At 43.2% G+C, this 17,246-nt stretch overlaps 2 protein-coding genes across 7 annotated transcripts; one reads left to right on the top strand and one right to left on the bottom strand.

Moving 5' to 3' along the window:
• The first annotated feature begins 12 nt into the window (after positions 1-12).
• Positions 13-8,362, top strand: fip1l1b (FIP1 like 1b (S. cerevisiae)). Of its 6 annotated transcripts, none has more exons than XM_053479744.1 (17): positions 13-199; positions 3,040-3,097; positions 3,187-3,247; positions 4,057-4,163; positions 4,254-4,318; positions 4,468-4,578; positions 4,667-4,797; positions 5,268-5,380; positions 5,570-5,668; positions 5,929-6,028; positions 6,230-6,368; positions 6,559-6,585; positions 6,702-6,756; positions 6,873-6,931; positions 7,024-7,222; positions 7,328-7,471; positions 8,040-8,362. In XM_053479744.1, the coding sequence occupies exons 1-17, from the start codon at positions 106-108 to the stop codon at positions 8,179-8,181; spliced, it is 1,704 nt and encodes a 567-aa protein (XP_053335719.1). In that variant the 5' UTR covers positions 13-105; the 3' UTR covers positions 8,182-8,362. The 6 variants fall into 6 exon arrangements, with proteins under 6 accessions (XP_053335719.1, XP_053335720.1, XP_053335721.1 ...); XM_053479745.1 differs by having other exon boundaries at positions 8,043-8,362; XM_053479746.1 differs by having other exon boundaries at positions 6,876-6,931.
• Positions 8,363-9,421: 1,059 nt separating this feature from the next.
• Positions 9,422-16,904, bottom strand: chic2 (cysteine-rich hydrophobic domain 2). The gene is made up of 6 exons (XM_053479876.1): positions 16,622-16,904; positions 13,585-13,639; positions 13,316-13,471; positions 13,001-13,057; positions 12,796-12,855; positions 9,422-12,683 (listed from the first exon to the last, which is right to left on the bottom strand). Exons 1-6 carry the CDS (start codon positions 16,762-16,764, stop codon positions 12,633-12,635), a joined length of 522 nt encoding a protein of 173 aa, XP_053335851.1. The 5' UTR covers positions 16,765-16,904; the 3' UTR covers positions 9,422-12,632.
• Positions 16,905-17,246: the final 342 nt, after the last annotated feature.

Below are 17,246 nucleotides of genomic sequence, written 5' to 3' on the forward strand. Positions count from 1 at the left end.
TCATTTCCGGAAGTGCCGAGTGTTTACCGCCGTACCGCTCTGTGCGCGCGCTTATGTAAAGCCCAGGGTGTTTTTGCGGGTTTCATTCAGTGAAATAAACTCGAGATGTCCGCGGAAGAAGCGGAGAAACTGATCCTGACCCCTCCGGCGGTGTCTGAGACTCCTGTGGGGGACGAGGAGGAGGAATGGCTGTACGGCGGTGAGAGGAATCACACTCTGCAGATCAGAGACTTCACACACACACACACACACACACACACACACGTCTCAGTCATTCCGCACATCTCTCATCTCTAATACACACGAAAAGTAACTCATCGGTTAAAAGTTAAAGTTACATTTACATCCCGCGCTTGTTTTTTGGGCCTTAATTCTAACGCGCGCGCTCAGGGTTGCACGGGGTATCAGTTGTCACTTGATATCGCGGTATCGATATGTGTTGTGTAATGATATCGCGGTATCTATACGCGGAGTGTAATAATATCACATTCTCGATTCGCGGAGTGTAATGATATCGCGGAGTGTAATGATATCGCGGAGTGTAATGATATCGCGGCCTCGATACGCGGAGTGTAATGATATCGCGGCCTCGATACGCGGAGTGTAATGATATCGCGGCCTCGATACGCGGAGTGTAATGATATCGCGGCCTCGATACGCGGAGTGTAATGATATCGCGGCCTCGATACGCGGAGTGTAATGATATCGCGGCCTCGATACGCGGAGTGTAATGATATCGCGGCCTCGATACGCGGAGTGTAATGATATCGCGGCCTCGATACGCGGAGTGTAATGATATCGCGGCCTCGATACGCGGAGTGTAATGATATCGCGGCCTCGATACGCGGAGTGTAATGATATCGCGGCCTCGATACGCGGAGTGTAATGATATCGCGGCCTCGATACGCGGAGTGTAATGATATCGCGGCCTCGATACGCGGAGTGTAATGATATCGCGGCCTCGATACGCGGAGTGTAATGATATCGCGGCCTCGATACGCGGAGTGTAATGATATCGCGGCCTCGATACGCGGAGTGTAATGATATCGCGGCCTCGATACGCGGAGTGTAATGATATCGCGGCCTCGATACGCGGAGTGTAATGATATCGCGGCCTCGATACGCGGAGTGTAATGATATCGCGGCCTCGATACGCGGAGTGTAATGATATCGCGGCCTCGATACGCGGAGTGTAATGATATCGCGGCCTCGATACGCGGAGTGTAATGATATCGCGGCCTCGATACGCGGAGTGTAATGATATCGCGGCCTCGATACGCGGAGTGTAATGATATCGCGGCCTCGATACGCGGAGTGTAATGATATCGCGGCCTCGATACGCGGAGTGTAATGATATCGCGGCCTCGATACGCGGAGTGTAATGATATCGCGGCCTCGATACGCGGAGTGTAATGATATCGCGGCCTCGATACGCGGAGTGTAATGATATCGCGGCCTCGATACGCGGAGTGTAATGATATCGCGGCCTCGATACGCGGAGTGTAATGATATCGCGGCCTCGATACGCGGAGTGTAATGATATCGCGGCCTCGATACGCGGAGTGTAATGATATCGCGGCCTCGATACGCGGAGTGTAATGATATCGCGGCCTCGATACGCGGAGTGTAATGATATCGCGGCCTCGATACGCGGAGTGTAATGATATCGCGGTCTCGATACGCGGAGTGTAATGATATCGCGGAGTGTAATGATATCGCGTTCTCGATACGCGGAGTGTAATGATATCGCGTTCTCGATACGCGAAGTGTAATGATATCGCGGAGTGTAATGATATCGCGTTCTCGATTTGCGGAGTGTAATGATATCGCGGAGTGTAATGATATCGCGGAGTGTAATGATATCGCGGAGTGTAATGATATCGCGTTCTTGATACGCGAAGTGTAATGATATCGCGGTTTCGATACACGAAGTGTAATGATATCGCGGTTTCGATACACGAAGTGTAATGATATCGCGGAGTGTAATGATATCGCGTTCTCGATTTGCGGAGTGTAATGATATCGCGGAGTGTAATGATATCGCGGAGTGTAATGATATCGCGGAGTGTAATGATATCGCGGAGTGTAATGATATTGCGTTCTTGATACGCGAAGTGTAATGATATTGCGGTCTCGATACGCGGAGTGTAATGATATCGCGGAGTGTAATGATATCGCGTTCTCGATACGCGGAGTGTAATGATATCGCGGTTTCGATACGCGAAGTGTAATGATATCGCGGAGTGTAATGATATCGCGTTCTCGATTTGCGGAGTGTAATGATATCGCGGAGTGTAATGATATCGCGGAGTGTAATGATATCGCGGAGTGTAATGATATCGCGGAGTGTAATGATATCGCGGAGTGTAATGATATTGCGTTCTTGATACGCGAAGTGTAATGATATCGCGGTTTCGATACACGAAGTGTAATGATATCGCGGTTTCGATACACGAAGTGTAATGATATCGCGGAGTGTAATGATATCGCGTTCTCGATTTGCGGAGTGTAATGATATCGCGGAGTGTAATGATATCGCGGAGTGTAATGATATCGCGGAGTGTAATGATATCGCGGAGTGTAATGATATCGCGGAGTGTAATGATATTGCATTCTTGATACGCGAAGTGTAATGATATTGCGGTCTCGATTCGCGGAGTGTAATGATATTGCGGTCTCGATACGCGGAGTGTAATGATATCGCGGAGTGTAATGATATCGCGGTCGCGAAGCGCGGAGTGTGATGATATCGCGGTCGCGAAGCGCGGAGTGTGATGATATCGCGGTCGCGAAGCGCGGAGTGTGATGATATCGCGGTCGCGATGCGCGGAGTGTGATGATATCGCGGTCGCGATGCGCGGAGTGTGATGATATCGCGGTCGCGATGCGCGGAGTGTGATGATGTCGCGATGTATAAAGGACATACTGTAGTAATGCTAAAAATAATCATATTGTGTTCATTTTATACACGCTTTAATGTTTGGCCGGGAATAAAATATCACTCTCCCTTGTTTTTTAATTCCTTTATGTGTTCCGCAGACGAAGGAGAAACCAAGGAGACAGAAGAGGAGGAGGCCAAGCTCACAGTCGCGGTCAGGTCAGCACAGCTTCCATGCTATAGTTAAATCATAAACTATACCACGTAAATAGTTTATAATGAAGTGTCTCTGTGTTGTTGCTCTGTAGCGCCCCCACTGCTCCTGAAGGCCCTGAGGAGAACAGCACCGGAAATGGAGTAGCCACTCAGGTAGCCTTCCTGTTCTGGATTTAGTTTCTTTAGGGTTTCATTTGGAGTCGGGTTTTGGGATTTTATCCTGAATTCAGCTCATTTGGGGTTCCTTTGAAGTTTAGGTTTTTGTTTATTAATTAAGGGGGAAAAAACTGTCCAAACCTAAGTAGTCCTATTTGACAACGAGTCTTTCACATCGCTGTGCAGAAGGAATTGTGTCCCACTTTTTTTTTTTTTTTTTTTTGCAGAATTGTTTTATTTCGGTTTTCGAACATGAACATCCTGTTTAAGGAACTAGTTCGGACTTTAACTAGTTCACTTCGAAACCTTTATCTTTCTTTATTTATTCATTTATTTTGAGCCATTCAGAAGTGAACTTGCTGGTGGGTTTTAGATCATTAATCCAAGAGTGCTTGAGCCCGAGGTCACAAATTGGTGGCCTTCAGGATTTTCTTGTTGAGCTCAGAATTTCCATCAGTTGTCCAGGTCCTGAAGCTGATTACTGCCATGTGTGACTGTTGTTACGATGTTCTGTTTATGAAACGCTGTGTTAGTTTCACACCAGATGTAGCAGGACACACACCTTCCAAACACTTGTGTCTGATCAGTCCACTGAATATTCACTCAGACGTCTTGGCAGTAATCAGTCCTGGGTGTGGCGAGTGAAATTCACCTCAGCTTTCCAAAAAAAAAAATCAGCAAAAAGGGGGCAATTACTTTTTCACACAGGACCAGGCAGGTGTGGACAGTTTTTATTTTTCCTTAATAAATGAAATCATCCTTTAAAGACTGCACTGTGTAACACACGATCGATCCTGCCCCGTCAGGAGGAGGCGCAGGGGGACAATGAGGACAGCGAGAGTGACAGCGATGACGACGACGATGACGTCCGCGTCACCATCGGAGACATTAAGACGGGCGCGCCCCAGTACACGTGAGTGACTTTCCCCCGAGCAGCAGCGTTCACATTACACACTGTATGGGACCGAGCCGGGTTTAAACCGAGCCGTGTTTCTGTCTCCAGGACGTACGGAGCGACGCCGGTCAACCTGAACATAAAGACGGGCGGCAGCAGACCGTACGGAGCAGGTAGGCACCGCGTCACGTGATTAATTCATTCATTCATTAGAGATGTGTGGAGTTAAAGAAGTACAAACACCAGGTTAAATACAGTCATTAGGGGTGTGTGTGTGTGTGTGTAATGGGTCTAACTTAAGTGGTGTGTGTGTGTGTTTCAGTGGGAGCGAAGGTGAAGGGTGTGGATCTGGACGCCCCAGGCAGCATTAACGGCGTCCCCGTACTGGAAGTGGACATGGAGTCGTTCGAGGAGAAGCCCTGGAGGAAACCTGGTGTGTGTCACTGTTACACTGAGGCGCCCCTATACACCCGGACATTTACTTTAGTGTTGCTTTAGTAACACTGTGTGTGTGTGTTTAGGTGCTGATTTGTCTGATTACTTTAATTACGGCTTTAACGAGGAAACCTGGAAGGCGTACTGTGAGAAACAGAAGCGTCTGCGTATGGGCCTGGACACCCTCAACATCAGCACTGCTACCAGCAAGATTTCTGTGAGTCCCACCGTCCCCTGTCCGCTCATCCCCCAGTTGATGTTGATATGGAGTCCAGGTAGTTATTGGAGGCTCAGGTAGTCTTGTAGGAAATACCAGTCCTGAACTATCGAGCAACTGCAGCCAAGTCAAGTCCTCAGAGAAACAGATGTCAACACCAGTCAAGGCCAGAACCGTCTTTTAGGTGGAGAGAATCATCCCCTGACACCAGACGCATCCCAGAGATACACACGGGGCATCCATGTGACGAGATCTTCAGCCAGAAACAGAGCACCAGGATGGGTCAGACAGGTCCGGAGGGAAGAGGGAGTCTGGATCACTGGCAGCTCAGGAACGACATGTGTAGCTCGACAGAGAGAGAGAGAGAGAGAGAGAGAGAGGGGGGGAGAGAACAGGAAAGAGAGGTCCTGTGATCTGGACTTTATTTTTGTTTGTGTTTGTTTTTTCTCCTGTGTGTCTGTGTTGTTTAGGTTCAGCAGGGCAGGACTGGGAATGAAAAAGAGACTGTACTTCCTGTTCACGTTCCTAAAACAGACTTCACCACCCCGTCTAGCCTGTACAAGGCCGGCTTGAACCCAGCGAGGTACACACACTCTCTCTTACACACACATACACACACACACACCTCTCTCTGTAAATCTCAGCTCTCTTTTTAATGGTCATATTATTTACACTTGTGTCATTACTGTACCCCTGTGTGTGTGTGTGTGTGTGTGTATATTCTACCCTTGTGTGTGTGTGTGTGTGTGTGTGTGTGACGTGTGGGAGACAGTGGTAACTCTTCTCTGCCTGTCTCCCCTTACTCATGCCCTCATAGGATATCCCCTCCACAGTGGGCGGGGCCTGCATCCCAAGACACGCCCTATTATACGTAAGTGGGTGTGGACATGGGCGTGGTTTCTTGTTTCTTTAAGAATTCTTTTGATTTATTTGAGGTTTTCATCACACGGTTGGTCGCAGAAGGTGTTTCTGATGTTCTTTAAGAAACCACCGAGATGCAGGAGTGTGTTGTTGTTTATTTTTTTATTTTTTTGCTTTTTTTTTTTTTTACATTTCCTCTCATGTGTATTTGTTGAAAGTGTGTGTGTGTATTTTATGTTGATTGAAGTGTGTGTGTTTTTGTTTTCACAGGAAGTCTACCGGGACCATTGATGTGATCGGTGGACAAACGGCTACTATTAGCCGGGTAGAGGGACGCCGCCGACACAACCTGGAGGGTAACAACATACAGGTGACTCTCACACACACACACACACACACACACACATAGTGGTACAGTCATGTCCAAAAAAATGAGTACATCTCTGAGGTTAAAATATTGAGATCAGTTTCTTTTCTAACACTAATAAAAAGAGAGGGTACTAACTTTTGAGCACGACTGTATATATGTGTGTATATATTTTATATATTGAAACTAGTCGTTGGTTTACAGGTGATCTCCGAACACTCGTCCTCCGAACCAGAGGCCACGCCCGCCAAACTCCCCACCTTCTTCCCTCCCAACATGCCGCCGCCTCCTTTCCTGCCTCCGCCCCCGGTTAGCCAAGCCCCGCCCCTTATCCCCCCACCAAGTAAGTCTATATTTCTGTATCTTTCTCTCTCTCTCTCTTTAAGGATTGTATAGTAACTCAGATTGGGAAATCAGTTCAGAGTGCGCCACCTGTAGGATCATAAAGGAACTGCAACATTTTACCACCTGAAATGCAAACGTGTGTGTGTGTATATATTATTTGTCTCTAAGCTGTTTGTCGTCCCTCACAGGACTCCCGATTACTGTCCCTCCTCCTGGTACGTCCGTGTTCTCGTCCATCAATAAAACTGTTTGTGCGTCTTTAAACATTTTAACTTGAAAACTCATATTTGGTAATTACATTTGTTAATTTTTTATTTTTTTTGTATCCCAGGTTTCCCGCCTCCTCCCAGTGGCCCGCCCCCTTCACTCATGCCAACATTAGACAAGTAAGTCCCTCATCCAAAGTGGGAGGGGCTTAAAGCCCCAGTACAGACTGTAACTACAAACCGCTGATCTGATAATGATTGGTTGTTGTTGTTGTTGTTGTTGTTGTTTCCTCCAGCAGTGGGCACCCTGGAGCGTACGACTGCCGTCCTGTCACTCCGTTTCCTTTCCCACCTGGTCAGCTCGGCTTCTGGTCTTACTCTGATAGTACAAAACATGTCCCTGTAAAAGGTTCTGAACTCTAAACTGTGTGTGTGTGTGATTCTCAGGTGGTTACCCGCCGCCCATGCAGGCCCCCGTGAACAACTGGCCCGGGATGATCGACAACTCGAAGCAGTGGGATTATTACCCTCGCCGAGACAAAGAGCGAGAGAAGGAGAGAGAGCGGGAGAGGACGAGGGAGCGAGGACACGAGCGGGAGAGAGAGCGAGAGCGAGAGCATAGCCCCGCCTCCATGGCCTACAACAGGTCAGCTTAACTACAGTCTCGCTAACGACTCACGTTTACACGTTCTTTATCAGTTTATTTATATTTATTTACATTGAATTTACCCTCACTGTCCCACACACACAGTGATGAGGAGCGCTACCGTTACCGTGACTACGGAGACCGCGGGTACGAGAGGCACCGGGAGCGCTCAAGCCGAGAGAAAGAGGAGAGACATCGCGAGAGGAGACACCGAGAGAAGGAGGAAGGGAGGCACAAGTCCTCACGCAGGTAACACACACACGTTCACTATCGCGCTAATGCTAAAGCTTCCAGGACACGCCTCCTTTATCTTCATCGGAATCAGAGGGGACACGCCCCCTGCAGGCAGTCTGGGAGGTGCAATAAACATCTGCTTTACTGCGAAGCAACATTTTACAGGCCTCACTCCTTTTACTGGTGCCAGTGATCAGTGGCCACACCCCCTTTATTGGTGCTAGTGATCAGTGGCCACACCCCCTTTATTGGTGCTAGTGATCAGTGGCCACACCCCCTTTATTGGTGCTAGTGATCAGTGGCTACACCCCCTTTACTGGTGCCGGTGATCAGTGGCCACACCCCCTTTACTGGTGCCAGTGATCAGTGGCCACACCCCCTTTACTGGTGCCAGTGATCAGTGGCCACACCCCCTTTACTGGTGCCAGTGATCAGTGGCCACACCCCCTTAACCAGACTACACCTCCTTTGGTGAAACTGAGATATTGATACAGATAATGTCTGAGACTTGTCTTTCTCTCTGTTTATCTCTCACGCACTGTCGCTCTCTCTATCTGTCTCGCTCTCTCTCACTGTCTCTCAGCAGTAGCAGAAGGAGGCACGACAGTGAAGAAGGTGACGGCCATCGCAGACACAAACATAAGAAGTCTAAGAGGAGTAAAGAGGGCAAAGAACCCAGCGAGGAGCGAGCAGCCGACCAGGAGAACCAGGAGGCCATGGAGTAACTTCTCCTCACGTCTCATCTCATCTCGTCTTTTCCGAGCAGAAACCGAATCCTCTACACTGTTCTGTAGAATGTTTTTTTTCTATTTTAGTTCTTCTGTATGTTCTAGTGTTTAGTGATGTGCTTTCTTCAAGTCCTGTGTAGATGTTTTGTTGGATTAAAAAAAGGCATTTGGTAATTTCTGTTCAGTGCACTACTTACTCATGTAAATGAATTACTGAAGGAGTCGTTTGAAAAGAGGGTGGATTTGTTCAGAAACATGAAACAAATCCTGGAGGAATCTTTGAGAGATGGAAGATCTGTTTACTAATCTGAGTAATGCACTGGAGGAGTTGTTTACAAATCATTTTCAAAATACATGAACAGTAGTGGATCACTGGAGGATAATGCTTTCAAATATAAATGAGTCACTAAACAAATAAAATATATTATTATTAATGGAAGACATTTACAAACTGAAGAGGATATAAACGTAATTGAATCACTTAAGCGAGCTGCTTACAATTTGAAGCAGGATTTATTTATAAATGTAAGTGAATCACTAAAGGAGTCTGAAGCAGATCACGTCAGGATTATAATCACAAATTAATTAATGAAGGAGTCGTTTACAAATGCAAGTGAATACCTTGAAGTCATTGTTTTTTAAATCGATGTGCTTCTCCCCTGATTTTTTTAAACTAACTACACATTTTAAAACTGTAAAAAAAAACACATTTTAAAACATTTCTTTTACTATCGGTTTCATGTTTAATTAATATTTAATAAGGTTTACTAAAACAAAAATGGGCAGGACCAGAGAACACGATAAATTTCCTTGAATAAGAGATCGAATCGATCGTGAGATCCTAAAAACTATTCACTATTTATATTTGTCTACTTAAACTGTTAAATACGGAGTTAGGCATATTCGCTAAAAAAGTGTACATACTGTTTCCTACACAAGGGAACATGAGCAGCCAGAATCATCTGTAAACACACACTGAGTTAGGTCTAAGAATGAAGAATAGTGTGTTTCTTTTGAATAATGAATATAATAATGGCTGTACTGTGGATTGAAACTGAACAGAAATCGATGCTCTCTCTCTTTCTCTCTCCGTTTTTCACTCTTGTATTTTTCTTGTCTCATCCGATCCTTCCCTCTTCTTACACTTTTTTTCTGCTAAAGTTTCAGTTGTTTTTAGGACCTTAAAGTCGCTTCACCATTCATGCTCAGTGCAAGCACACACAAACACACACACACATTTTGGTGTATTTGTACTTTATTCCTGTACATACACAGTACTTAAATATTCTGTAGAGAAACGAATAAAGAAAAGAATCATAACGGATAAAGACATAAAGCATCATGAACAAACACTCATACACGCTCGGGTAAAACCTGCTGGGCAAATGTTAATGTTAAACTCCATTAAATATTCGTATATAAAGATTAAGAATCTTAATTACGATCTCCAAGTAAGAATACACCTGTACGATCTGCTAACTGACATCCTGAATAGAGTTTAACTTTAATCTGTGGTTTTATTTCTTGTTCGAGTGAAAGTGTTTCAGGCGCTGGACGTCTTACAGCTTTCTGTTCCTTGGCAAGTTCCTGAAGGAGAACGAAAAGCACCAGGCAGCGAAAAACAAACTGAAAACTTTAAAATGATAAAGAAAAAAAAAAAGAAAGAAAACAGAAACCTGAGACATACCAATACCTGTGTGTGAGATTAATAATTTCTTTTTCAAAATGAAGGTAAAATAACACAGGCTTTCATTCCATGCTAGCTAATCCAGCATCACAGCTACAGCGCTAACCTATTTTCTTTTGTCCAAACTGAACAAGGACGTAAAAATAACTTGAGGGGTGAGTTAGTTAAACCACAGCAAAGTTTTCTTGATTGTTTTTTCTTAATTGGTATCACCTATCAGACAGATACAAAAAAGCACACACACACACGCCAAAGAAGTTGAACATTAGCTGCTCTTTTTAACTGAGCAAGTAAACAAAGCTAAAATAAAATGCTTGTGGGAGCTTTACAGACTCAAAGTCTTCTCACAGGCGGAAGTAATGGAGCATTTATAACAATTAGCCACACTGCTAACTGTAACACAACTAAATAAAAACCAAAAAGAAAACAGCGGTGTGATTTAAGACCTACAGTAGCATAACCTGACGTGGCTAGCGAATAGAAATCACATGCTGTTTTTTTGTAAAATACAAAAACAAAACAAAAAAAATCCTGATGTGTGATCCACTCATGAAAACACTCATAAAATGTTGTACTGTTTGTGAAAAAACGCAGGTGAGTCGAGCTAGCACGTCCTGGCTTTGTTTGCATAATGTTATGAAAATCGTTTTCCCCCTCAAACAATGATAAAATTGTTAGTGTGTAAAATGGTATTTAGCTGAATGATTTGTCCGTTAAAGATAAAGAAAAAATACGCCAACAACTAGCAGGGTGGCTAGTTTTCATAGCAGGGCTGTGTCTCAAATCACACACCATATATTGCGGTCAAATGTTTAATAAGCACGAAAAAAAAAACCCACAATCCTGATGTGTGACGCTCGCATAAAACACATTTTTGTATGAAATGTTGTACAGTTTGTGATAAAAACGCGGCAAGTTTGCATGAGCTAGCATCTCCTGGCTTTGTTAGCATAATAGTAGCTAATAGTTGAGAGGACTAAATATGTTTCCTGTATTTTCCTCAGGCGATATCAAAACTGTGTGAAATGTTATCAGGCTGAAAGGATTTTCCTTTAAATACAAAAAAAGATCTAAAAAAAGAGCTAGCAGGACTTTAAAAGTTGTGAGCTGCTAGCCTAACCTGAAGTTGCTAGCAAACAGAGATGACATGCAGTTTTTTTTTTTTTGCTAAACACAAAAACATTATAAAAACACAATCCTGATGCCTCACACATTTATAAAACACATTTTTGTGTGAAATGTTGTACTGTTCGTGATAAAAACGCAGCAAGTTGACAAGCTGGCTTTGATAGCATAATATTAGCTAATTTCAGCTGAGAGGAATGAAAACGTTTCCTTTTTTACCTCAGACAATATGACAAATGTGAGTGTCTGAAATGTTAGAGCTCAAATATTTGTCCTTTAAACAAAAAACTAACAAAAAAATGGAGAATTTGCTAGCAGGGTGGCTAGTTTTCAGAGCACGGCTGTGTCTCAAATCACAAAGCTGACCTAATTTACAACACATTGTACATAGTGTACACTCTGGAAACACACTTATTTTTTATAGTTTATATTATTCAGAGGAGAATTTAGATTCCGGAAACTAAACTGCAAAACAGATCATTTTAGATGTTAGCATGCTAACAACCACAAAAGTGTAATTTGAGACGCAGCCTCATTTTTTTTGTGTGTGACACACAACCACATCTATGAGAGGACTGTTAAAGTTCCCACACGCTTTAAAAATAATAATAATAATAATAGAAACAATCCATCCTGTGCTGCATTAAGGGGTCCGGCTGCACCCGGAACATTCTGGAAAAGTCTCACACTTTGTTCCTTTACCGTGTTTAGCGCAGCCGGTGTGTGTGATTGTCTCTTTCAGGTCCATTGATGAAGTGAATCGTGTGTGTGTGTGTCTGTGTGTGTGTGTAGGACTTGCGTTTCCAGGTCATGAGGAGTGTGAGATCACAAACCTTGATCATGTAACAGCGAATAACGTCACTAACGCGTTCATTTTGTAGAAAAAAATAAAAATAAACTGAAAAAAAGTTAGCTTTATCCTGGAATACAGGGTTAACGTTCTGTCATCTCGTCCGAGTTGACTATTAAGCTAGCTAAAGTTACGCTGTATTTCAGAGTTCTTTGGAATTGGGATAATTTTTTTATTACATAATTTTTTTTACATTCTTTATACTTGTTACTACTAGCATAAAGTACTTAACGCACAGAACCCGTAGCTATCTGAAACAGAAAACATTTTCATTTCTAAGCTAAGCGTTAAGATTCTGAACCGTTACCGCGACCACAGTCAGGCTAGTCAGCTACCGGAATATAGCTAGCTAGCATAAATTACGCGATCCTACGTCGTCAGCAGGAGATCCACAAGATATCACGCTCCCCAACACACTCGCGCTAATCATTCCAATTTTCAGATGTCATAAGATCACATGGTGTTTTCTGATAAGCTCCGCCCCTTGACTTGGTAATGCTGTATGCTGAGTCAATGCTGAAGGGGGGAAAAATGACGTCACATCTCTTTCTTTTTCCTTTTGTGGTTGGTCCGTTGCTATGGTAACCACCCTGTTCCTGGGGCGTTATCTTGTGCTGCAGGCTCTCGGGTGGCGACGCAGTGGTGTAAACATCACCGAGTGTGAGGTGTGTGAAGAGTGACTGCTGTCTGGAGATGTGTGTGTGTGTGTGTGTGTATGAGTTTATAGTCCGGAGCGAGGGAGTACCAGAGGAAGGCACCTTAGGCAGAGGACGGCGTGAGCGCCTGCTAATCCGGCCTGAAGATGGGAATCTTGGGTAAAAACTCTATTAGGATAACCTACACACACACACACACACACACACACACACACGTATATGTTATACTGTTTATGATGGTTGCAGGAAAAAAAACAGGAGATAATTACATATTTATTTTTTTAGTTACTTACGTATTCCATCATGTTGTTGCTTTCACACTTCCTTTTGCTCAGCCTCCAGTGCAAACACAACTGAAAATAAATAAATAAATAAATGAATAAATAAATAAATGAATAAATACACGTTAGCCAAGATGAACACATCTCTCTCTCTCTCACACACACACACACACACACACACACACACACACACACACAGAGAGAGGAGATCTCGGACCTTGTGGTAAAGGCGGTTGTTCTCCCACTCCAGTAACTTCTCGATGGATCTGCGTGTCTGAACGAGAAAAACAAACAAGTGTTTAATATACTGTATAAACACACTAGGAAATTGCAATTCTTGTGTGCTGATTCACGTATCACAACACCGGATTTTTAAAAACTATTTTTACATTTATAATAGAAATGAACCGAAGCCAGTGAGCACAACTTGCACAACTGGTGGCTGACTAAATACTTCTTTGCCCCACCGTATATATAAAACAATTGGTTACTAAATGAGAAAGTGTGTGTGTGTGTGTGTGTGAGGACTGACGCGTTTGCTGAGGCAGATGACGGGCCACAGACTGAGCCCCAGCGTGCAGCAGCAGCACAAACAGCCACACAGCAGCCAGCGCACGTTCACCGGCAGCGTCTTCCTCAGGCAGCCGTTCACACGACTGATACTGGCTTTAAACTCCTCCGGGGCCACCTGCATGCACACACACACACACACACACACACACACACACACGTTAAATACAGAATAATTCAGCTCCCAGTGTAATACTGACTGTGTGTGTGTGTGTGTGATGGCTCGCTCACCTTCCCTGTGAGTGCAGAGGGAAACTCTGTCTCAAATTTATTGCTGAGTCCAAACCTGGTGACGAGAGAAAGCGCAGGTCATGTGACATCATCCATTAAACCTGTTTTTATTCATTTGATTTCCTCGAATCAGTCTATTTTTGAGAGAGACATTGTTGAGATGTCTGAACTGGACGAGGACACGCGATTATTATTAAGAGACAAAACCGAGTTCAGCACGAGTGTACAGATTCTGAAACGTGAGAATGAAATAGACTGTTAAGTATTGAGCTAATATCCACATGAATAATGTTAAATAATACTCATTTGAAAGTCATTTTCAGCTCCTGTCTCGGTGGAGTCCTCACATCACACCAAAGCTGATGGACTTTCCCATATTTATATTCATTAAAGACAAATTTATCAAAGAAATCAGTGAACTGAAAATAAACCATAAACTTAAAATGGAGGAGCTTTCAGGCTTTTCCTGCCTAGAATCGGTGTTTTTCTCTCCTCACACAGTGCTCACTTGGAACAATGAAGGAATTACACTCTGAAATAAATCTCTCTTTGTCTCCCGGATGGTCCGACAGAAGCTTCATTTCTTTATTTGACAGATCTGGTAACATACTTGACATACGAGCTCTATTAAAGAGATCTTTTCCTCCTGGTTTGATCATTTCTGCCTATCTTTCAGTTTGTACGAGATTATATAATTTAAATTATTTTCAGCTCATATCCATATAACAGATAAAAAATGTAATAATAAACACATTCGCCAGATTTTTCAAACTCACAGTTGAATTACTCCATGAGGGGAATTTTACTGGAGATCATCCTGAATGTTCAAGCCTGGCTCCTGCCTCATAAACACTGCACCTCCAACTAAAGTTCATTTTAAGATCCTCCACAACTGATTAGTTTGGAGATAGATAATAAACGCCTTTCTGTGATACAGCAAATGAAACTCTGATCTGTGTGTTTTGGGGGTGTGAGAGGACAAAGAGATTCTTAACTCCACTATAAAATGTCACCTCTTCGCCCACCCCAGTGTATCTCACTCCTTATTATGGAAATTCTTAAAATAAGGAACATCTCTTAAACATGTAGTTGAGTACAGCGGTACCTCAGCATACCAACGCTCCGCCCCAGAAATTTTAGCCTCAACAGCCGAGATTTTAAAAGAAATTTGCTTCTACATATGAAGCATCATCAACTTATGAGTGAACGGACCGAGCTGAACCGAACACCGGCGAACGTCTGGGAGCCGATCAAAACCTGTTTGCGTCAGTGTAAAGTTACACGATGCAAGTTTATTTATTTTTTGTGTTTTATTCGTGTGTTTTTTTTTGCCATTTTAGTGGAGACATAGCACCACGGGTAACGAGAACGTTAGCAAGAAGAAAAGGGAGCCGCCACCAGTTTGGTTTTTAAAGCAGCCAGTGCCGAGAGGAATCATTAAATAAGGTTAAGTGAGGATTAATGTCTATTTATTTCATATTTCACTTCATTTACATGTCTTTTTTTAAAATATTTTTATAATATTGTTTTTAATCAAAGATAATGTGCCTCCTGGTAATTCTCTCCTCATGTCCTTTTTCCTTTATTCTGTACTCTTATTTCTTATATAAATAAAAGAGAGGTTCTGTCTGTACATTGGGTCAGAGCTCGCTCTTTGAATAATAACTATGTTTCATAAACTGGAAGACCAGCAAATTCTGTCTGTCAAGCCGGATTTCGACTTTTGTTTTGAGATGACTGTGTATAATCAGACTTCCTATGAGTAAACCTACATGACGCTCAAATCCTCAAGAAACAGAAAAGAAAGAGCAACACAGCACGGCTTACTCCTCAAAAAAAAAAAAAAAAAAAAATTGCGTAGACTAGAAAAACTGAACCTTTAAAGATGAAGGGAAAAATCAACGCGTGTTTATTATTTCTGCAGGACGTTTAAAACCAGTTTGTCTCATATGTTCCAGAGTTGTGGGGCTAATAAAAAGCCGTGATGTGAAGCGCCGCTATGAGTTAAAGAGCAAACACACCCGCAGCAGTCCGAGGTGAAATACCTGAACTGAGAGCCCGGTGTTATGAACTAAAATCTAAATGTGGAGTAAAAGTGATGTTATGAACAGTTATGTGTGGGATTTAATAATCTACTGTAAAATAATCTACTAATGCGCTAAGGTCTCAATGTAAACAAACACCTGCACCAATAGATATTAATTAGAAAAGATAAAGTGAATATTTTGACTGGGATTAGTTCATATTTTCACTTTGGCTGAAATAACAGCGCTGAAGTGGTATAAGTGAATTTTAACACGCTGGAGTGGTTTTAAGACAAAACTTCATCTTTATCCGATCTAAAGAAGGACAACTTAGTGTAAACAAGGCGTAAGATACTCAACCTTACAGAATGGGATTTCTTTGTATTAATAAGTTAGACAGAGAGTTCTGCTGTACAGAGAGACACACAGACATGGACGTGGGCTTCAACCTCAAATAATAATAATAATAATAATAATCATAATAATATCACTGATTACATTAAAGATCATCAGATTATTATTAGTTTTAACATTTTAACTGTTTCTACAAAGTCTTTTTCCTTATAGTTAAAATAGTTCATTAATACTTTATTATCCTTTGTTGTGTTTTTTCTTTACTGTAACTTACTGTCTCCTATACTGTCATTCTCTATTACAATTAAAAATATTTTATTCATTGTTAATGATCTCACTGCGCTGTTTTTAGATCTTGGAAAGAGAAAATCATAATAATTAATGCTAACATTCTTTATTTCCTGAATTTTTCTTCATGTCCCGCCCTCCTGTGTTACGATTGGCTAGTTCTACGGCTGGACCCTGGATTCTGATTGGCTATCCTACGCTCCCAGCTAATGAGCGCACAGAATGTGACCACGAACCCGAAAACTACCGACCAATCACAGTGAATGTGGGCGGGACTTGTCTGAAAAACAGCTCGGAAGCGAATTAAAACCGAAAGCGCCGCTCTGGAGCTCTAACTCCGCGGTATAACCCGAGTATTCTGAGTCACTTACACCGTGGCCCGGCCCGCCCCGCGCACCAGCACCGGCTCCGGTCCGAATTTAAGAAGCTGCTCCTCCGCCGCCCGGCCTTCATCCTCCTCCTCTTCTTCCTCCTCCTCTTCCTCTTCGTAAATCTCATCAAAGTCCTCCATCATGGCCGGCCTGGGCCTCCCTGCGCCCCGGAGAGACTCCGCTTTCCTCACAGGTCACTCAGGAGCTCCGCGTCCCGCATAAAGCTGATCTACCGGAGCAGAACTCACACACGGTCCGGAGCAAAACATCAACATCCGCTGCAGTTCCCGGACTCGCTGCGAGAACCAGGCGACGTATCGCGAGAACTCAGAACCTCGGCCTTGGAGAACGGACTCCACTTCCGCCTCGAGTTATCGCGAGAGTTCACGCTCTAATAGCGACTTCAACTCTGTTTTTCTGTTCTCGCGAGATTTAAAGTCTGACAGGAAAGTCAAACACAGCTTAAGCATGAATTATTATAGCTACATTTAAAATAAAATAAATTTTTCTTAAACGATCCCAACTCTATCTGGATTTCTTTCTTCTCATATATTCTCTCTAAAACAAGTGTTTATATCCTCATTAAACTTCATAACCTCTACACACTCGCATGTTCCCCTCAAGG

This window comes from Clarias gariepinus, chromosome 20 (genome assembly GCF_024256425.1).
Source record: "Clarias gariepinus isolate MV-2021 ecotype Netherlands chromosome 20, CGAR_prim_01v2, whole genome shotgun sequence".
NCBI lineage: Eukaryota > Metazoa > Chordata > Actinopteri > Siluriformes > Clariidae > Clarias > Clarias gariepinus.

Coding starts and splice junctions, on each gene's coding strand:
- chic2 (XM_053479876.1), bottom strand. CDS start 16,764: ATGATGGAGGACTTTGATGAGATTTACGAAGAGGAAGAGGAGGAGGAA. Junction 13,472..13,584: donor CCTCTGCACTCACAGGGAAG/GTGAGCGAGCCA, acceptor GTGTGCATGCAG/GTGGCCCCGGAGGAGTTTAA. Junction 12,856..13,000: donor ACAACCGCCTTTACCACAAG/GTCCGAGATCTC, acceptor ATTTATTTTCAG/TTGTGTTTGCACTGGAGGCT.
- fip1l1b (XM_053479744.1), top strand. CDS start 106: ATGTCCGCGGAAGAAGCGGAGAAACTGATCCTGACCCCTCCGGCGGTG. Junction 200..3,039: donor GGAGGAATGGCTGTACGGCG/GTGAGAGGAATC, acceptor TGTGTTCCGCAG/ACGAAGGAGAAACCAAGGAG. Junction 5,381..5,569: donor GCCGGCTTGAACCCAGCGAG/GTACACACACTC, acceptor TGTGGGAGACAG/TGGTAACTCTTCTCTGCCTG.